General features: G+C 34.0%; 1 protein-coding gene across 1 annotated transcript; it reads left to right on the forward strand.

Moving 5' to 3' along the window:
* Nucleotides 1-3545: 3545 nt before the first annotated feature.
* LOC125827431 (two-component response regulator-like PRR73) lies at nt 3546-19972 on the forward strand. Its single transcript, XM_049506741.1, is given in 10 exon segments — nt 3546-3647; nt 3870-4349; nt 9400-9561; nt 9682-9815; nt 10068-10229; nt 11392-11575; nt 11662-12055; nt 12182-12810; nt 12813-12979; nt 19366-19972. Coding segments are annotated over 9 exon segments (2193 nt in total). The 5' UTR covers nt 3546-3647; nt 3870-4003; the 3' UTR covers nt 19381-19972.
* Nucleotides 19973-23143: the final 3171 nt, after the last annotated feature.

Consider the following 23143-nt stretch of genomic DNA (forward strand, 5'->3'; position numbering starts at 1 on the left):
AATGATCAACCGAAAGATAGTAGACTCAAGTTAACGTGCTTCTCGCTTGTATATACTCATGTTTCAATTTATGCGATACATTTTATTTTTTGAGAGTCAAACAATTTAAGTTTGATCGAGAATTTGTGCATTGAATATTCATTTTTTTGATTGAAATTTATATATTTGTAAACTACGTAAAAAATAGTATAAGTCACAATAATTGACAATTCAAAATATTTATAAGATATATGAAAATTTATGGTCAAAGATAAACTTGTTTGAATCTCGAAATCTGAAATATATCACATAAACTAGGATGGAGGGAGTAAGTGATAATTAAGTTATTTTGGATAAAAAAAAATTGATCGAATGAATATTTTGTACTATAATTTTTCCAATAAATAGAATTTAAAAACAAATAAAGAAATAAAAACTTGTAAGAGTTAGGCTATAGCCTACAACTTGGCCCAATCTATCTCAGTCCAAATAAACCTTGGGTTGGTCAATGACACTCATTTACTAATTCAGTTCATTTTAACCTACTTTCAAATTTAGCTCATTTTAATATGCTTCAAATTCAACTCAATCCGTCAATACACCTTGAGGCAAAAACATGGAATGTGAACAAAGTTTGGGAAACATATTGTCATATTGAATTTTTAGCAAAAGTTGTTTGTTAGCATTTGGCAAGTGGTGCCAACAATTGATAATGCTAATGTTTACAAAGGTACTTTGGTACTTGGTTAATGTCTTTGTCAGTTTTGTACACGATCATTCAATTAACAAATTTTTTCTTTAAAAATCTTTTAACTTTATTTTGTAGTCCAAAAGTTATTTCATTATTGTTATTTTATTTAAAAAGTTACTCAATTATTGAAGAAGAAATAAAAATAATTGATTAACTTTGTACGTAAAATGACAACAGTTAAATAACTTTTTACGAAACGATAAAGTTGATAAAACTCACTTAATTTAGAAAACCACTTTACTCAATTCTTGTTGGCCAGAGAGGTTTGAACTAATTGTAGCTATGTTTAAACATTTAAACATTGTATATTTGACATAGACATAAGTTGGGCAAACAAGTAATGCATAGTCTTTTAGTTTTTGACTAAACTTTTTTTTTTAATTATGTCATATCTTTTAATTAAGCTGTTAGTTATGATTGGATAAAGTACTGATCATATTAATTTCCAAAAAACAATGATAGGTATAATTAGGTCGTGAACAATCAATCATCATATTACAAAAATTAAATAAGATTGAAAATAAATGTTACGATTCTTTAAGATAAAACTCCAATCCAGATAACTCTCGTAATACTTTAGCTACTTCAAGCTTTAGGCTTAAATTCCTTCCTCTAAAGTTTATATTGTTGGATTTATTTTGAGTTATTTTAGAAAAGGGTAGAGAGGATTATAAGGTGGATAATTGAACCCTAACGAACAAGTAGTCAATCAATTAGCTCTAAGATTTTCCAAATTTACCATGAGTTATTCAAATTTTAATATGTCTTTTGATAAGAAGTACTAGTAATTTTTTTGACATATTACTTTATATAAATGTCCAATGATGATATAGGCATGCCATTCATTAAATTATCTTTTTCTAAAAAACCAGTCAAAATACAAAACCATACAAATTAATGAAAAAAACACCCAAATTCAACGGTTATAAAAGAAAAATATTACTTAAATTTTGCTAACAAATTATAGTAATGTGATTTCAAGATTACTAATGTGGTGCTGGAATTTTAGAAATATTGTTATAATTAAATGCCAAACATCAATTAAGTGATTTTACGTTATAAGTTAAAATAAATAAGATATTCTATGTTATTAAACACTTGAACACAAGTTTTTCCAAAATTTGAATCGAAAATATTTTATTTTATATTATATATAGAAATATTTATAATGCACGTAGAATAATTATTTTATTTTATTTTCAACGAAGAATTATTATTTGTCAAATTGGTAGAATTTTTTACATGAAAACTTTGATGGTGATGGACAAATGAATGATTAATAATTCAACGGCTGGGATTCAATTAGAAAAATGGGTACATCAAATTCTCCTGTGTTCGCATATGCACGAAAAAGCCCGCTACCCATGCAGATATTTTCAGATATTTCTGCCTAACCACATGATTTTCGCAATGTTCAAAGGGTATTTCTGTAACTTCCATATAAAATTTAGACGCCGTCAGGACCGTCTATTCATTTCACTGCTGGCATCTGGCAATAAACTAAAACTGTGATAGACCCCTGACGTTGACGTTTTCTTTTACTTCCTCCGTCTTAATAAATAAATAAATAATAAATAAATAAATTTAACGTGAATTATTAATTTTATAACTATTGAGACACTTAAAAATACTTTCCCACTTGATCAATTGAATTTAAAAATATCTTCAATTTTGCAACATGAGTGAAATACACCCTTAAATTCTTCTCAAGTATAAGGGTGTTTTCAACATTTATCTCAATTTTTTATTAAGAGCTTCATACTTATCCTACAAGAGTTTGAAATCACTTTTGTGTTATGTGATAGATTAAGAGTGTATCGAGGGTGATCTAAATTTAGTTAGTCAAGAAAATGAGTATTTTTAAGATTGTAGTTGTTCGGGGATGAAACTGATAATTTGCGTCAAGTTCATTAATGTTTTCAATTCTTCTTTAAAAATATATATTTTATTTTGTTCTAAGTTTTCACGTGATATGTTTAACATTATGAGATTAGATGTCATGAAACATTCAATATATCTATAGTTTAGTATAAAAAGATTTTAAAGTATTTACTTCCTTAGTCCATCTTTACCTGTTTTAATATATTAAAAATAGTTATCCAATTTTATTTGTTCAGTTTCAAAAATTAAGAGATAATTTATCATTTCAAGTCTAGTTTACTCTTGCCTTTAATTTACTACAACTCTTCTATTTATTATTTCTTAAAGGCAGTGGCGGAACCACATGTAGTTGAGGATTGTCGATCAACATCTCTTTGTCAAAAAATTACACTACATAGCTAGAGTAATTTTTTTATGTATAGATATATATTACCTATTAACACTCTTTGACTTTAACGCAATTTTACTTCTTTATATTTTGACAATTCTTAATCGAACTTCTGGCTCCACCACGACTAAAAGGACATGCCAAGTTAAAAATGGTGGGAGGTATTATTTATTAGTAGTATCTTAAATTTCATATATAATTAAAATTAAAACAAATAAATTGAAATGAAAAGTTACTCATCGTTCGACACGTGTTTTCCAATAAAATCTGTCGCGATTCGGCAGCAGCCGTCGAGCTTCCTTCTTTAGATTCTGCCTCAGCATGTATGACTGACGTGGAACAATCTCATCCTACGTGGCGATAGTGGGACCTACATTACCTCCACGTCATCAACTACAATTCTTCCCCTAACTTCCTTTCCGTGGATATAGTAAAGTGTTCCATACAATCAAAATCTCCTGCGAAAAGCCCACTTGTTTTTTTCTGGATAAAGCAAATCTCAAGTTTATCTTTTTCCGTCTGTTCTTTAATTTTCTGGAAAATTCATCATGATATTATTGCTAATTATAGCTTCAATTCAATTTTCATGACGCCTTTGCTCTATTTTTTGCTCGGTTTAACGGAATTCCGGTGGCAAAATCAATTTTAGTAAGTGCTTTTTTGATGAAGCTTTGAAGGTGCGGTTTAATAGTATTGAGGAAATTTTGGTTAAAGGTTAGATTTAATAGTATTGTTCTCGTATCTCGATTATCGTATTGTTTTGCTGTAGTTTCTGTTTTTGAAACTACACTAGGTTATCATTGTTGTATTAGGTTTAATTTTGATTTTTGCTATTTAATTGATTGATTTAACATTTTTGATGTGGAATAGGTATGAGAGGGTTTGTATATGAAGAATTTGTGGTTTTGAAGAAGAAGAAATGTGGACTTTGTTTTAGTTGACAAGGATTTTTGAAAGGTTATGTTGTGTGACATCTTCCTTATCATCAGTACTTTTAGATCTGGATGACAGGGAGTGTTTCAATGAAAATCGTTGGTGATGAAGACAAAAAAAGGTTGGATGAGGACAAAGTTACTGGAGATGAAATTGGAATTTCTCGTGAGGGGATAAATGTAGTTAAGGATAATGAGTTGAAAATTAATATGATTAGTAATGACAGGATAGGAGGGAGGGAGATTACATTGCAAGCTCAACGAGGTTTGAAATTGCAAGAACAACAATATTGTCAGGTTTCAGCAGTCTGTTGGCAACAATTTCTTCATGTCACCTCCATTAAAGTGCTGCTGGTGGAGAATGATGATTCTACACGACATGTCGTCTCTGCTTTACTTCGAAATTGCAATTATGAAGGTTAGTTCTTTTTATCTGTCTAGTTTGAGGTTTAGCTTGATGGACTATTAGCAAATAGATAACATTTGACTATTTTGATAAGCACCTTGTCCTTGTATCTGCATAGCTTTCAGCCTTTCCTTTTGTCCATTCAACTCTAGCTTGCAAGAATCAAATATGATGGACAAAAAGATGAGCCAGACTGTACATCTGAGTTTGTTTTAATTTCTGGTTATGAGTATTTGCAGAGCAATCGGGTATTACTTATGACATTGGTTACTTAAAGGTAGGGGTTTGAGGCGTCGTTTACCGTATATTTGTCTGAATTTTTATCACCTGATGCATCATGGTGTTGTCAGTGGATGTAAACCTGATGAAATCAGAGTAGTCAAAAGCGAAAAGCCCTAATGAGCACCAACCTCTTTTGGAGATTTAGTTGCAAAACAGATTTAAAGTATGTGTTTTAACGAAGAAAAACACTAATAAAGAAAAATAAAAATAAATGTGTAATGCAACAAAAAATAACTACAAGCACAAATAACTATTTTTTTTTTGAAATTGGTAACATGTATCAGCATTAAGGGTATGCTAGCCACCTCCAAAAGTCTGCTTACATAGATAGCTAATTACAATAAGCCTAGGAAATCCACTATCTGTATTTTATTTACTATACATTGCTCTTTACACCAAAAACATAAAGTAGAAATGCATTTCCCTTTGATCTGTTGAATGGAGTTTGATCTTCCTTTGAAAATTCTCTCATTCCTTTCCTTCCATATGGTCCACCATATGCAAGCTGGGACAGTTTTCCACCATCTCTTCTGGCTTTTGCTCCCTCCCATTCTGATCCAGCAGCTCAATAAATCAGCCGTGTGCTCTGGCATTGTCCAGCTTTCCCCAGCTAAAGTAATGAATAGGGACCAAACTTGAGAAGTTACCTTGCAGTGGAGGAAGAGGTGGCTGTTTGTTTCATTGGGTTCCATACAGAGAGGGCATATGGAATCTAAAAGAAATTTCCTTTTCTGTAATGCCTCGTGGGTGAGACATGCCTTCCTTACTACCAGCCAGGAGAAGCATTTCACTTTAGTAGGAGAAGCACAAATAACTATTTGTATAAAAGAATGGAGATAACTATAGTTAAGTGGAATATATGAAGTAAAAATCATACCAATCAAGATGAAAAACCATCTTAAATTTCTGATATAGATGAAAATACGTGGTTTCATGTTTTCTGATATAGATGAAAAGATGTGGTTTCATGTTTTCTGGTGCTAGTTTCCTTATGCCAAAATTTTGATTTCATGATGCTAATGACTAAAATTTTATTCCTAACATTTTTAACAATTAAAGACAGTTTATGGGGTGATGAAGGAGCACAACTTAGCACCTTAGTGTCTACAGTAAGCGAGGGGAGACCGAGTTTCAGGGCCTAAGTACATCTCAAATGACGATCATGTGAATTGGAACTTCCTGGACTTTGTAATGCAAAACATCTGGGATGGGAAAAGTGAAGAAGATGGATCAAATTCTACATACTGATCATAACGAACTTTGGTCTTAGTGGGATGGGATTCCATGTGGTTTCTTTGGAATATCAGGAGGGTTGGCATAGGAATATTTGTTATTGTCTTTGTTGTTCAGTATAGTTATGGAGATATCGAGCAAGATGATAGACTAAACGGTAAAAGGGTCCACTTAAAAGGTTTCAAGGCAGTATTTTTTTTTTTTGAGATTGGTAACTGTTTCTATTTCCTTGAATTTTGTACATGAGTTGTACTGAAACCATTTTACATAATGAACTCTAAAGGCACTGCCCTATCCCTATAATGACTAAAACATCAATGATAGAGACAGTGTCATGTCATTAGAGTAGATCTGATTACACCAAAAACACAAAGTTAGAATACAATTCAATTTTACTCGCTGCATATTACTCTCCCTATTCTCAAAAACTCTAAGATTTCTCTCTTTCCAGATAGTCCACCAAATAGTAGCAGGAATGATTCTCCAGTTGCTTCTGTTCTTTGCTTGTAATCCTGCTTCTTCCCAACTGTATAAGGCCTCTGCAATTCTACCAGGCATGACCCATGAGATGTTTTTGAGCCTTAGGAAAAGACTCCACAATTGGCCAGTGACCTTGAACTGGATGAACAAGTGATTGACTGTTTCTGCAATTTCCCTACAAAAAGAACATCGAGAGCACAGTGTAATCCCCCTCTTCATCAAATTCTCTTGTGTCAACACAACTTCCTTAGCAAGTAACCACACAAAACAGGCCACCGTGTGTGGGATCTTGGCCTTCCAAATGTGTTTCCAGGGCCATTTGGGTGCCTTCATAATTGGGTGGTTCAACTTCCTATATGCTGCACTTACTTTAAAAGTCCCTTTACAGATCCCCAACCACTGTAATCTGTCCTTCCCTGTCTCCAAGCCACTAAATTGTTCAATGACGCTGAAAAATTCTGCAACTCTTGGAATTTTCCAATCATTGAGGTACCTTCTAAACATAATATTCCACCCATGAGGTGTCCATAGTTCAGCTATTGTACTTTGTTGTTGAAGAACCAGAGTGTGTACTGTCTGGGAAAAGTGTCTCCTGATTTCCTGCTTCATGCCAATCCTCCTTCCAGAATCTAGTTTTAGCGCCATCTACCATTTTAATCTTGGTGTTTGATTTGAATTCATCCCATAGTGATTGGATGGATTTCCATAAGCTAACACCATAAGGAGTGGTAACTTCCTTTGTCATCCAATTGTCACTTTCTTCATATTTTGCTTTTATGACTGAGCCCCATAAATTCTGGGGGAAATAAGGCAGTATTGGGGGAAATAATACAGTCAATGTCTCTCACTTGTTGTTTGTGGATGATATCCTGGTGTTCTGTGATTCAGAGTACTGTAGTATCCATTTTGAGTCTAACATTAATCGGTTTTAGGTGATGTCAGGTTTCCTTAACAAGTGTGAGATTATCTCTATGAGAGAGACGGAGAATGCTGAGGAGCTAGGATATGTGTCCTGTTGCAAGAGAGGAGTAATCTCGACAACCTATTCAGGGTTACTGCTTGGTGCATAATCACACTGTTTGGAATACATCAATTGAAAGAATTGAGAAGAGACCGGAGGGATGATAGAAGATATATTTGCTAAAAGGAACATAATGTTGATTAAGATCACGTTATCAAGCAATTCGATGTATTATATGTCCTTATGCCCAGTTATTGTTATTGAAAAAACTCCACAAGAACTTCTTATGGGACAACAATGATGGGATGAGAAAAATTCATTTGGTGAATAGTAATGTGGTCACATCACCCATCAAGTATGGATAGTTTAGAGTAAAAGAGCTTAATACTTTCAGAATAACACTATTTCGGAAGTGGGTATGGACATTTTGGAATGAGGAAAGATGTTATGGAGGATGATACATAGGCAAATACGATGCGCAGAAAGGGGATAGAGGGCTGGCCGCTGGCAGCACTACCCATTATGGGTGCAAATTTTGGAAAAACAATAGGAAGGAACAGGAGGTGTTCAATGACGGTGTCACTTGCAAGGTTGGCAATGAGTGCATAATTAGCTTCTGGAGAGGGGAAGAAAAATGGGATTTAGGATTTAGAAGAAACCTACAGAATTGGGAGGTACAACAGAATATCACCTAATTGGACCATGACATGTGGAGATAGAAAGGAAAGGAGAGTGTCCTCTTTTTGGCAAAGTCGTTATATGCATGGCTCTTAAAATGAGGATCATAGTTTTTCGTTTACGGCAGTATGAATAGCTAGAGCACCAAGGAATGTCCACTTATTTGCATGCACACTGGCTAGTATGTAATACTAGTGGCAGAAATTTGAGAAAACAAACCAAATCATATATCAGTTAGTGCTTCATGTGTAAGCAATCGGGTACATAGCACGGTACCTGAGAAGTTGTGGTAGACAGTCCTAGACACGTTCGGTGTACAATGGGTAGTGACGAACATCAAACATAGCTGGATATTTGGGAGGAAAAGGAGATGTAAAACTTGTAATGTCGCTCCTTTGGCACTTATATGGGTTCTTTGGAGGAAAAGAAATAGGAGAACATTTGAAAGAATGAAATATGATTTTATGCATATTTGGGCATGCCTTTTGTTAATTTTTTATGTACCACGAGGTTTCCATTTGTATGGATGATTGGTTATCATTTTAAGAGAAGCATATTTTGATGTAGGTTTTCTAGTTGTCAACTTATTGCATATTGTCTCCAGTCCCCACTCCCCACGACATCAATAAAACATTGATTTATTAAAAATGTCTTTATTGTATGGCTTGTTATGCTCATTTCAGATGCTGCTAACCTTATGCCATATCTTGTATTGAGAGTTGTTTGAAGGGGAGCCAGCAGCAACTCTACATGAAGAGCTGCTGGCATCCTTTTACTGATCTAGCAACTTAGTTCCATTCCCTAGGTTGATTTGGCTGTGTAAATTAATATATAAATAGGTGGTGGTCATCTAATTTGTTTCTATTACTCCTTCTGTCCCATTTTATGGGAGGTAGTTTGACTCGACACAGAGTTTAAGAAAGAAAGGAAGACTTTTAAAACTTGTGGTCCAAAATGAATGTTAGAAATTTGTGTGGCTGTAAATCATTTCATTGAGGGTAAAATAAACATTCTATAGTTAAATTGTTACTGAATATAGAAATGTGTCACTCTTTTTGGGACTGACTAAAAAGGAAAGTAAGTCGCATAAATTGGGACAGAGGGAGTATGAATCTTGTCGATAAGTTGACAGAAGAAATCATTAATCATGGTGTTCATATAGATACATATTTTCACTTCAACTTAATATGAAGTTTCAAGTTTCATTTTTGTGGTATTTGGTCAGAGCAACTTGTGCATAGTTTCAGTGACTTGTTCATCGGAGATTTTACCACAGTTCGCCTAAGTGGTTCTCTATGCTTTTCCCTTTTTATTACACTTTCAATTCATGACTTCTATCTGCTGTATTTATTGTAAATATCTTTTGTCTGGTTTCTCTCTTCCCATCTTTATTGTCTTTATTATCTAATTAAACTTTGTTATTTGCAGTTATAGAAGCAGCCAATGGATTGCAAGCTTGGAAGATACTGGAAAACCTGACCACTCACATTGATCTAGTGTTGACAGAGGTTGTAATGCCTTGCTTGTCAGGCTTAGGTCTCCTTACCAAAATCATGAGCCACTACACACGCAAGACTGTTCCTGTTATCAGTAAGTAACCCCTGCTGTTTTTCCAGTTCTTCTATTGTAAAACTCTTACTATACCATGTTTAATTTTGAATTGATACTGTTATACCGCTACACATGATGACTGATGAGGGCCATGTGCAGTGATGTCATCTCATGATTCAATGGATATAGTCTTCAAGTGTTTGTCAAAAGGTGCACTCGACTTCCTGGTAAAACCTATACGGAAGAATGAGCTTAAGAACTTGTGGCAGCACGTGTGGAGAAGATGCCATAGTGTGAGACATCATCACTCTCAATATTCTTTTTTCTTGTAAGCGTCTTGGTGTAAAAAGAATGACTGATGCATTGATGTCCATCAATATACCTAAATGCAGTAATTATTTGTTATGGAGATTAGTGTCTTCTTATTTGTTGGTGGGCTGTTTGTCTAGTTATAGACTGTTTCTTTCGTTATGTGTAATATGCCATTCTTTTTCTTCCCAGTGTTTTTGTGTTATACCGTGATTAATTCATTCTCATTTTCTCAGTCTAGTGGAAGCGGGAGCGAAAGCGGTACTCAAACACAAAAATCTATAAAATCAAAAAGCAGTGAGAAGTCTGAAAACAACAGTGGTAGCAATGACGGGGAAGATAATGGGCGGTACGGCCTAAATGTTGGTAAAGGCAGTGAGGATGGAAATGGCACACAGGTATTGCCATTTGGATTCCCTAGAAATTAAAGGACATTGTGCTAAATCGGCCTTTTAGCTTATTGTCATTTATTTACATGCAGAAGATAACACATGATAACAACAGGCTCGAAAATAAGCTAGGTCTACTGTTTCGTATTTATTTGAAGCATTAGATTATTGAGGTGACTTCCTTTTCTTTTTCCAAAATGTTCTACCGATTAGTACATGTAGACGAGAGTCTGAGACATATGTTGACACATTTAGGACACTAACTCTTGCAGCAAACAAACGAGGTAGAAATGCACAACATCATTTGAGTTAGAATCCATTGGTTAGTCCATCACAACCCAAAAGCTAGCTCAAAGGGAGGAGGATTGCCCAAGCGTTATAAGGAGTATACCCATCTCATTAATTACCAATATGGGACTTTTGTCATTCTTTAACGCCCCACCTCATGCCCAGTGCTTAGCATTTGGTGCGTGGGCAATTTTAATTTTGGGGGTCCATTGAATTACTATATAAAGAAGAGTTGTAAACTACATGACTTCATGTTCGAGTAAGAACATTTCGGTTTTTCTCGTTCCTTCTCTTCGACGTTTTTTATATGATCTACTCTTATAGGTAGACTAGAAAATCAAGCATAGTTCTTTTTGTAGCACTTCGCCCCTCTTTTTATTTTTTCTTTTCTTTTTTCTGAAATTGAGTAAAAAAATAAAAAAAGTATTCGAGTTAGTTATAAATTATGAACTAATGAACTAGCCCTTTTATTGGTTATTGGAACATGTTGAGATGGGTCCGGCTCAATACCATGTAAAATTAGGTCTTAGGCCTAACTCACATCCCAAAAGCTAGCTAAAAGGGACGAGGATTACCCATGCCTTATACAGAGTCCACCCATCTTATTAATCACCAATGTGAGACTTTTGTCATTCTTTAACAGTGACAGAGATAAGTTTATATGTCTGAGCAATCAAACCAATGCTTATTTAGGTTTCTTACGGGAAGGAAAGAAGACTCCAAACTTCAATGTGTTTTTCTAAGACATGTCATCACAATAAAACATAATAGTTCTATAATGATATCCCTGTCAAGCATCAAAATTCCAAGGCTTAAAGATCAATAGAAGTACAGAATGATTTGTATAATATTTCTTTCTGAGTCTGAAATTTGTATTTTGCAGAATTCCTGGACAAAGCAAGCTGTTGAAGCTGTTAGCTCTCAGGCAGTGTCTCCATTGCATCAGGTACCTGAGTGTCCAGACAGCACTTGTGCACAGGCTATGAGTTCAAAGGCAGAAACCGCTGCTAACAAGAATGCACAGAGAAATGCCAAAAGGAAATGCCAAGAAGAAGAAGAACATCCTGGTAATGAGTATTTCTAATCTTTTTCTTCTCTCTGGCTAAGTGTGTCTTAGTTGACTGAAACGTTTCTATCATGTGTTCCATTGAAGATTACATTGCCAAAAAACCCTCCCTCAAGGGCATACCTAGAAATCAGAAGTTACAACCTGAAAATGCAATTCAGGCTCCAGTCAAACTTGTTGATGCAGAACATAAAACCCCGCTGGCAATAAATTCCAACCCATGCAGTTTGAAGATGGATGAACACCAGGCAAGTCTAGATGGTAATGTTCCATCCACAGAATATCATGATGTGATTGCTGAGACAGCTCATCCTCGGACCATCAGTAGAAGGTTGAACAAAGCTGTGCAGGTATTAGAAATCAATAATTCATCCATTGGTGAATCTAAAGAGCCAAGTTTGAAAACACTAAAAGAACCCGAAAAAAGTGCTCAAGATGATCGTAGTGTTTTGAGAAGATCAGATCTTTCAGCTTTCTCAAGGTTTGGAGACAATAGTTACTAGTTATGCTCTTTCTAAACTTTTTATTAAAGCTGTGTTGATTTCCTTTTGTTGGATGGGGAACTTTCAGCAATTTACCTTTTGCTCCGTGGTGGACCATTTTGCAGGTATAATTCATCCTCAAACCTTACAAGGACTCCTAATGGGATTACGCTTGACAGTTCTATAATTAATAATGGCCAAGAAGTTGCCAAGAAAGAATCAGTATGTGATATTCCAACTGATACAGATGAGAAATTTCTACATCCGAGCTCAAGTGGAACTGGCATTATTATAGATAAGGGGTCCACCACTAATAAGCTTTCTGAGGAACCATTACTTTCTAGAGACAAGGCAGAAGTAACATCAACAATTAAAGGTTTGCACTCATCATCAGCTTTCAAGCCTGAGAAAATTGACTTCAGAATCTCCCGTCAGCAAGTGCCACAAGTTAAGCTTAAGCCTTGTAACATGCAAGCTACAGACAGTCTTGTTCCGCGAGGCTCTCACACTGACATCCAGCACCCTCATCAGCACCACCACCATTATCACTTCCATGACCTAGATCAAGATTACACTTCTACCCATGTAGATTTCTCATTGAAGAAACTGACTGCGGGTGGCCCAAGTTGTGCTTCATTCAACATTCTAGCTAGACCTTGTGGAGGGAACCCTGAGTATCACAGTTTGAACAGAAGTGCTTCGGGAAGTAACCGTGGAAGCAATGTGCAGGATGGAAGCTGCACAGCTATAAATGCTGGGGAACAAATGGGGGAAGTGATAATGGGTTAGCTGGCAAAAATGAAAGTGGTGATGCCAGCGGCATTGGTTGTGGAAACACGACAGATCCTTCTAAACTTGCCAGAGAAGCAGCCTTGACTAAATTTTGTCAGAAGAAGAAAGATAGATGCTGCCTTAAGAAAAAGGTAGATTGAAACATCCCATTTTTAGCTTCTCTATCCTAATCTTGTTTTCATCAGTGATTGGTCCTATTCCTACTTTCTTCTGAAGTAGTTCGCCCAGCATTCTACTGTCGTACCTGGTCAATCTGTTTATCTGTTGGTATATATAGATGGCATAGCTATTACATGCAATGATAATGAGAGAATCATCCAACAGAAAAATATCTAACAAGTCATTTGCAGATCAAGAATTTAGGACATCTAAAATATTTTCTTGGTATTTTAAGTCCCAATCAAGAGACAATGTTATCTCACAAAGAAAGTATGTACTAGATATCTTTAATAAATACATAGGTATGGATTGGAAGCCTGTTGATAGTCTGATGGGTATGAACAGTAAACTGTTACCAGATCAGGGGAAGCCATGACAAATCCTAAAAGTTACCAAAGGCTAGTTAGGAAGTTGGACTATCTCATTATTACCTTAAAAAACCGTTTCTTTTGTTGTGGGTGTAGTAACTCGGTCAATGCATCTGCAATACCAGTCAACGAGATGCTGCTTTACCAATCTTAAGACACATTAAAAAAAAAGCACCAGGCCAAGGATTGTTGCTTGAAGACAAAGGAAACACTCACATTAAAGGATCCTTTGATGTAGATTAGGCCGGTTAACCAATTAGTTGACATTCTACATCTGGATCAGTGTTATCAAAAAGCAAAAAGCGCAAAAAATTCTAAGGTCCATTGGGGTTTTAAGAGCAAACCACAAATAAAGCATGGGCTTTGATGGAAAAAGGCACAAAGGGAGAAAAAAATTACAAAATATATGTTTAGTCCAAGACTAAGTATTAAAGCATGAATGATAAATATATGAACAAAGAATTAGAAAATAGGGTAAAGGGTCAAATATGCCCCTAAACTATTCGAACAGGTCTAGATATACCCTCCGTTTAAAGTTTGGCTCATTCATGCCCTCGCCGTCCAACTTTTGGTCTAAATATACCCTTATGGGCGTCGGCCTGTTGGACATATCCAACTCATTTTTCATTTCTTTATATGTCACATGGAATTGCTATGTCATTTTGACTTTACCACAAGGCATTTATATGAAAATTGAAAGGGATCAATTATGCCCCTAAAAAATTTGAGCCCATAAACACCTAATCCGACCCATAAATCAACCCCCTTTTTAAATAAACTACCGGACCCGTTTTCAACAATTTTGTTTAAATTTTTATCTTTTTCGATAAATCCCGAAAATTAGTAATTGATTAATAAAAAATAGGAAAAATATGAAAAAAATATAAAATTAATGCTAAAAATTCACAAATAAATATTGTAACCTTAAATTCAACAATTTCAACAATTTTTTTAAATTTTTATTTTTTTCCGGTAAATCCCGAAAATGAGTAATTGATTAATAAAAAATATGAAAAATATAAAATTAACGCCAAAAAATCACAAACAAATATAGTAACCTTAAATTCAAAAATTTCAACAATTTTTTTTTAATTTTTTTTTTCCGGCAAATTTCGAAAATGAGTAATTTTTTTAAAAAAATAAAAATTAAAAAAAATTGTTTGAAATTTTTGAATTCAAGGTTCCTATATTTATTTGTGATTTTTTGGCGTTAAATTTATATTTTTTTCATATTTTTTATTAATCAATTACTGATTTTCGGGATTTACCGAAAAAAATAAAAATTTAAAAAAATTGTTGAAATTGTTGAATTTAAGGTTACAATATTTATTTGTGAATTTTTGGCATTAATTTTATATTTTTTTCATATTTTTCCTATTTTTTATTAATCAATTACTAATTTCCGGGATTTACCGAAAAAAAATAAAAAGTTGAAAACGGGTCGGGTAGTTTATTTAAAAGGGGGGGTTGATTTATGGATCGAATTAGGTGTTTATGGGTTCGAATTTTTTAGGGGTATAATTAATCCCTTTCCATTTTCATATAAATGCCATGTGGTAAAGTCAAATGACATGGCAATTCCATGTGGCATTTAAAGAAATGAAAAATGAGCTGGATATGTCCAGCAGGTCAACTAACGCCCATAAGGGCATATTTAGACCAAAAATTGGATGACGAGGGCATGAGTGAGCCAAACTTTAAACGGAGGGTATATCTAGACCTTTTCGAATAGTTTAGGGGCATATTTGACCCTTTACCCTAGAAAAAAATACACGATAAAGTGAAATATCAATTGTTTAGTGTCGCTTCTTCAGAAGAGGCTCATTGGTAGAGAAAAGTATGTCTTAGAACCTTGATGACGTTATTGAAGTGCACATTAAGCGAGGCGAAGCACTCAACATGTTTTGAGACTCGCTTAAGTGCCATGTGAGAGGAACAAGCAAATAAACATGAGGTGAAAAGATACAAAAGCTGGGTTAGATTTGGAAGAAACGGGTTTGGGTGTTGGGTGGGAGTCTTTTTATTTGATAAAAGAATTATGTGGACAAATGAAAATTGGCCACTTGTTTAGTGAAATATCATGTCATATTTCTGTTAACTAAAGGCTTTTTGAACCTAAAATGTTAAGGGCATTTTTAAATCAATTGGTAGAAGGAGGGCATTCTGAACTATTTCTAATACGTTAAGGGCATTTTTGAGCCTTTTCCGTTCAATGTACTTGTTTAACACATTTGTTCACAAACAGTTGTTGTCATAGCTCAATATTCAGCTCTTTACTAGATCGAGCAACAACATTCTCCTTTTTCTTTTCCATTAATTTATGTTTTCTTTCGTCCTATTCAAGGTCTAAAAAATCAGTTTCTTCTCGTGACCAAGGTTAGTCGCATAATCGCTATTGAGGATTGAATCTACATTTTTAGCTGTTATTTTTTGGGTTTCAAGCTTTCATTTGAACTGTTGTTTGTTGGGTTAAAAGTTGTTGTTTTAGCTTAAAATCTGCATTTTATCTATCATACCTGAGTTAAATGCTGCAATTTATCTATTGTTTTTTGGAGTTGAAAGTTGTTGTTTTGAAGAAAGAAAGCAGAGGAAGAAAGAACGAGAAAAGGCCTAAATTGCCAGTGAAAACGGGACTAGGTGTTGGGTTGGGTGGGAGTCTTTTTACTTGATAAAAGAATTATGTGGACCAACGAAAATTGGCCACTTGTTTAGTGAAATTCCATGTCATATTTCCCTTAACTAAAGGGCCTTTTTGAACCTAAAGAAAACGTTAAGGGCAATTTTCAGCCAATAGGTGGAAGGAGGGAATTTTTGAACCATTTCTAATAGGTTAAGGGTATTCTTTAGCCTTTTAAGTACATTGAAAATTGAAGTTTGTAGACATTAAAGAAATAATGTTTATTGTGATAATCAAGCAACATCAGGTATAGCTTCTAATCCAGTTTTCATAAAAGAACTAAACATTTAGAAATAGGTACCACTTTGTTTTGGAGAAGGTTATTTCTAAGAAAATTATCATACACCCTTTGGCTCAGCTAAACTACTACTACCAGCTATCTTTACAAAGGTTCCTCATAGGACTACGAAGTGAAAACATTTCTAATAAGTTTGGTGCATATGATTTATATATTATGTTCCGACTTGAGAGGAAGTGTTAGATATTAATGATAATTCAAACAAGGAAATCAACAAGTCAAGCTCACTTATTTGGAAAATCGCAATATGGATAAGAAACTCATGAAGTCAAACCACACAATTAGTGCATCTCACTAAGGTCAAGGAGGAGCACGTGTAGTACACAATCATTTATAACTTCCTCACATATGTTTAGTTTTCGTATAGTAAATCTTACACCTATTATTAGGTGGTGATAAGCAATCGTTAATTTGAAGGAATTCACAGATCTTTTCTAATTTCAACTTCAATTTTTGTTCTAGAGAGTTCTTATCTCTTTCTTAGTCTACACATTACTAAATTGAAGCAACACTTCTTTTGACACTTCTGGACTATGGATCTATACAAATTGGGTACTTCTTAGGTATTCAGACCGCTCAGTCCAGATCAGATATTCTCATCTCCAGTGTAAGTATGCTCTAGACATTCTTGTTTTAGACCCATTGACACTCTTATGGATCCAAATGTTAGGTTTCTACTAGGTCCATATTAGTCCTTTTAGTGACCCTGCAAGATATAGGTGGTTGGTTGGTAGGTTGAATTACCTCTCAGTAACTCGGGATGATATTGCCTTTTTGGTGAATGTTGTAAACTAATTAATGGACTCTCCATATGACTCACTGGGATGCAATAGTCTATTCTTTTTTGTGAGTGTTGTAAGTTAGTTTATGGACTCTCCATGTGATTCAAGTATCTATATTTTTTTTTATACATAGAATCAATTTTAGAAGAAGATTATTCTTTGAGAACTAAGGACATGAGAAAATACTGAATACACAGATGTGGATTGAGTAGGGTTATCTTCTAATAGACTTTCGACTTCTACATATTGTATTTTACTTTGAAGTAGTTTGCCTTGGAAAATCAAGAAACAAAGGTTGCTAGATCCAGTGAGAAGCAAGAGCATCAAATAATAATTATTGTATCTTGCGAACTCATTCGCACCAAATAGCTGTTCTTCATGTTGCAACGAGTCTGGTGCTTCATGAGAACCAAACACATGGAGAAGGACCACACTTTCTCGTAGAAAGATACGCTTAGGAGACATTGTCATGAAATTCATGAAGTCAAATGATCAGTTGGAAGATATATTCACCAAGTCTTCCATGGGTGTTCTTATAAATTATAAACTCGGTGCGTACCACTTGTATGCTCCAGCCTGAGGAGAACGTTAGTTAAATGTAATCAGGTAAGTGCATATAGTTATGTTAATGTTAGTGCCCACATCGGGAAACAAAATAATGTACATAGTAAAGTGTTCACGTAAAAAGACTTAGGTGTGATGTGTAAGACAAGTGTTTTCACACATTCTCATAATTCTTTCTGCCTTGTCCCCACCAATGCTCAACATTCATACTTTTTAATGTGCATAATGTAAAGAAAAGAGAAGAAAGAGATTTTGGGAGTAAATTACTTTATTATTCGGTCAAGCATGTTGGGACTTAAATAATATTTACTCGTAATCCATAATAGGAAAGGAAAGTAATTTCTACTCCTAATTATTGCACAATTACATGGTTTTTAAGCCTAACCCATATTTACAAAGAATTTTTATTTGTAATATTTACATTCTTAACACTTGTATACACTGTATTCAAAATATATGGCGGAATTGACTAATACAAAGATAGTCATTGATGTTGGGAATAACCTAACGTCCATGGAGATTGGAGATCTTGTACATATTAATTGAGGAGTATGATGAAGTGTAGCTGTCTAAATCGATAAACCTAGAAAGTCGTTGTCACTGGTTCTCTACTTGTTCACCTGTGTCAGATTGGGATGCAGTCAGTGTAGCTTAGCAGTTCACTGTTGGGCATAAACGATTCAAGTGGCTTTTGGATTGTCAAGAGATTCCAAAAGAAGGAGATGCCAATTTGGAGGAAAATTTAAATTGGTTATGGATGGATGAAGAATATGAGGTCTGTAATTCAGCATGTCTAAGAATAGAAGTTCGAATATGTGTGTTTTCTCTGGAAGAGCTAGGCACCTCTGAAATGTTGGTGCCAATTTCACTGGATAGGATAGGGCAGGAGAAAATTCAGGGGTTGAGTGTTCCTACTCTAACTTGATGCTGTTAATCTGAGGAGGCTAAATTTGGTTGTGTTGATGGAGGAAAAGATGCTGCTCCTGAATATTGGATTCTGCTTAAGTTTTGGTTATTTTTGGCAAGAAAAAAGAGAGGAAATCGAGAGACTTATTTTTTATATTGTCACTGTTCATCTAGTCATAAAGCTGTCTTTTGGCAAGGTTTGCATTTCCTTTTTCTTCTTATACAATCTTCATATGAAATTCTTGTAGTTTGAGTATTTAATAATTTAACTGTAGCTCTCCCGGAAAAAAAGTCAGCACTTTTAACTCCCTCCCTCTTGAATCAGATGATCCAGTCATGTGTATTTCTTAAAATGTATGAAAGCGGGATATTACAGAAGAAATGTATTTAAGTGGGATATTATAGAAGAAATTCCACATCAAGTAAAGAATGTGTGAAATAATATCGATTTCCTGGTAATGAGAAATATTTTAGTTAAAGAAAGGATTCAAGTGAATTGAAATGGGATGGATGAGGAATAATAGTAAGTAAATTGTGATGGAGGTGAACATGTTTACAACAATTGTATCTAAACTCATTTGTTATTTGCTTCATCGACGAAGTATAAAACTGTCTTGTGTTGCAAGGTACTTCTAGTATAGAACAAATACTGCTATGCTAATAAGGTCGTATTTGTGCCAAATGTTGCACTTCTATGTTCTTTTATTTGTTTTAAGTTAATAAACTGATAGCTAACGTAGTGATTCAAACTGTTATGTTGCAGGCAAATGGACTTTAATCAGGCAGGCAATACTTGAACTGTCACTTCTGAACCTCTTGAGCAAATTTTAAGAGAACTGATTTATCTGCTTCCAAGTCAACTGATCCTAACTAGTTGAAGCCGGTCTACTACCTCTCTGCATCATACAGTTGATCGTGGGGAAACACACATATTTCTAGTTTCAGTAATTTTCCTTTTGTATCTTGCATGCAGTCATTCAGAAAGAGATAGGAGTGCCTTCTACGCGTAGAGGAGTTGGAACTTTAGAAGGAATGAGGTTGACCTGATATGAATACATGGATTGAAGACCTAAAAGCTATGCGGCAAAATACATGCAACAATCAAGAAGTTTGCATTCTCTATTATTTGCTGAAGTCAAATGGCTATACCATCCATATGAATCCGAATGGTGTAGTAGCGTTAATCTTTTCTTCCTTGAATTGTATATTTCGGTTTAATACTAAAACAGAACGAGACTAGCAGAACAGTGGCCATGTGTTTGAGGACATTTTCTGAGGCAGGCAGAGCAAAAACAACCCAAACGATACTGCAAATGCTCATTTAGACTGTACTTCCTGATCTTTCATGCATTAAGTAAGTTTGTTTATAATTATGTCTTGTACTGTGAGGATTTACTCCTGTGTAACATATAGTCAGATTTAACCATATTTTTTCTTAGCAACAATTGTAGTGTCAGTAATTGGGACTTGTTATAGGAGGAGATTATGCTTTTCGGACTTCAGTGAGTTGCCTTCTATAATAACAATCTGTCACACTCCCCGGTTATGTTTAGTGAACAAAATTTACAGGGATTGAATTTGGTTGGTGGTTGATTTATGTTTATGACCTTCTGAGTTCTGACACTGGAATTAGTCTGTTGGTAAGCATTGAGTTGAGGGTCTATCAGAAACAACCTCTCTACCCCACAAAGATAGGGGTAAAGTAGGTGTACGTTCTGCCCTCCCAAGATTTCATTTGTAGGATTACATTGGGTATGTCGTTGTCGTTGTCGTTGTTGTAAGCATTGTGAAATTCAGTTGCCATTGGATATCGTCTGTGGATTGGTATGAAAATATATAACAGGTAGCAAAATACTGGTGGAAGAAAGAAGAAGAGATAGAAAAGGTATATACCATTTTATTACCTTGTGTATTATGTTATTTTTTTATTTTTTATTTTTAAATTTCCACTTGGTATTCACTTTGAGGCATCTAACTAATCGGGATTTGTGCTGGGAAGTTTCACTCTGGGGGATAAAGTGTTTCCTACCAAAGATGACTCCATATCGTAATTATATTTGGTATATCTCCTTATCCCATTTCTTAGAGATCCCATCTTATGCCAAATTCAGTGTATCCTTTGAACTATAAATAGTTGATTACCATAATGCAAACAAAGCAACCTTTTACATAAATTGCTTTTGTTTGAGGTAGCAACATTTTACATAAATTGCTTTTGTTTGAGGTAGCAACATTTTACATAAATTGCTTTTGTTTGAGGTACAAGTTTACTTATGATTTTGGCAAATGGCATCCATGTGCTTGACGCCTAACTTATAGGTACTCGCGTGTTTGGCCAAACTTCTAAAAAAATAATTATTTGTTTTGAAAAATGTTTTTATGAAATTATTAACTTTTCAAAATTAAGGGGAAAACAGTTTGTATTTGGTAAATTTATTTGAGAAATGATTTTTAAGTGTTTAATAAACAAGTTTTTGGTCAAAGAATCACTATCATTAGGTATTCAAGAATCTCACAGGCCACGTTGAAATGATTTTTCTCTTTGTTATATGACCATTTCTATTTAGTTGTATACTTGTATTAAATTGATGGATAGTCAACTTTAATTACAATTAACAATGCTGGTACCAATATGGGTTGTGGTGCACTGGTGGGAGTGTTTTACCCTTAATCAGAGGTCTTGGGTTCGATCCCTGGGTATGGAAAAAATCCTAGTGGGAGCGCCACCCCCGAATGGGCCATGCAGTGCGCGATTCGGATTTAGTTGGAGCTTTAATGTGGGCTCCGAACACCGGATGGGAAACCATAAAAAAATAATGTTTGGTGCTGTGGTGCATTTCTATAGGGTGTTAATGTAGGATTTATTTAGTGTAATTAATCATTAATATGATTTGATGTACATTGATTGCATTTGATAATAGTCATTAACTTAAAAGTTCAAATGAAACCTAAGGTTCTCAAATCCCTCTCTCACACACACGTACGTACCATGTATTTATTAATCACAACACTATCAATAAAAAGTTTTGATAGAGTTATAAATACCTCTTTATTCTTAAAGATTTTCTGTTTGAAACTTGAGTATATGAAACATTTTTCATCCTTCAAAATAGATTTTCTTAATGTGAATTCAAATTAGACGAGCATGTGTACCACATACGTGGTGGGAAACCAAGAAAAATGTAATTGCTAACACATAAATTAATTTATATGCCGAGTTGCTTGACAAATGGCAATGTATCATTCAAAAAATTAATTTTATTTTCTTGACCAATAGAATAGCAGAAGAGAAATTAATAGTATTTCTTTCTTAGTTGTAGGAGGTGTGGGTGAGCATGAGGTGGTGCTCCACATTCTTTTTTAATTGCAATATTTCTGATTCTATAGACATCTAGAAAATTAAAATCATTTTCAAGAAATTACATTTTTGTGGCAAGTTATATAAATTCATCTATTTTTTCAAAGTGGTAATTGATTAATTATTTATTATCATTTAAAAATATAATTGATTCTCGGTTTTTGCATAATTTGTTTTACACCGTAAAATAATGGGATATATATATCTATTCTAGTAGTATTTCATATTCCCTTAATTAATCGTCTTTTAAAAAGAAAAAAAATATAGAATTTTTGTTAAAGTCTCCTGCAAGTATGAATTTTACGGCCTCATATTCAAACTTTCACTTGTATTTCTTTACATGATTTTTTAAAAAAAATATGAAAAGTAATTGAAACGTACCAACACAAAAAAGAAATCAAGATATTTGAGATGATTCAAAAAGTCTAATTTTAATTATATAATATACTGATATAACCCGAATTTAATAAACTAATCATCGAATTGAAACATTATACTATTAAAAAAAAACAAATTGGAAACACCTAGTTCCAATCTTAGAACTCTACGAGAATAATGTGTTATATATGTGAAAATATTCATAGGATGAAGATAACAAAATAAAACTTTTTTCTTCTTATAACATAATAAAAAAGCTAAATTAGTTAACTGAAAATATTCCTATTATATATAACAAAAAAAATCTGAGTTTATGAAGAAAATCTTAGTCCTCACTCCTCATATATGGCACTAATATGTCAAGATTACCTATCTAAAAGATTCCCTCCACATTGTCAAGTAGTATATTCTAAAGAATCTTTTCATTATTCTTCTCATTAATATGTAAAAAAAGTTCAAAAATAAAGAAAACCCTTCAATTATATGTCCGATAAAGGTTGTGATGGAATGATCATATGTATTTCTATCTTTAATTAACAAAATATAATCAACCATCTGAAACTTATATCTTTGAAGAATTTTTAGAAGTTCTAAATATATGTAAATAAGTTTTTTAAAAACATGTTATTGTTACTAATTTTAACATTTGAACTAAGATTTTAAGGTAGGTGGAGTGGCTCAAAAACAGCTCCTTGGTGGAGTAAGTAGAGAAATATGAAATTTTAGACGATGAGACGATACCAATTTATTCAATATGACCTCACAAGTGAAATGTAGAAGGATAGGGTATATGTGAATCTTATTC

The sequence above is a fragment of the Solanum verrucosum genome, unplaced genomic scaffold, assembly GCF_900185275.1.
Source record: "Solanum verrucosum unplaced genomic scaffold, falcon-dt-bn FXZP01000138.1, whole genome shotgun sequence".
Taxonomy (NCBI): Eukaryota; Viridiplantae; Streptophyta; class Magnoliopsida; order Solanales; family Solanaceae; genus Solanum; species Solanum verrucosum.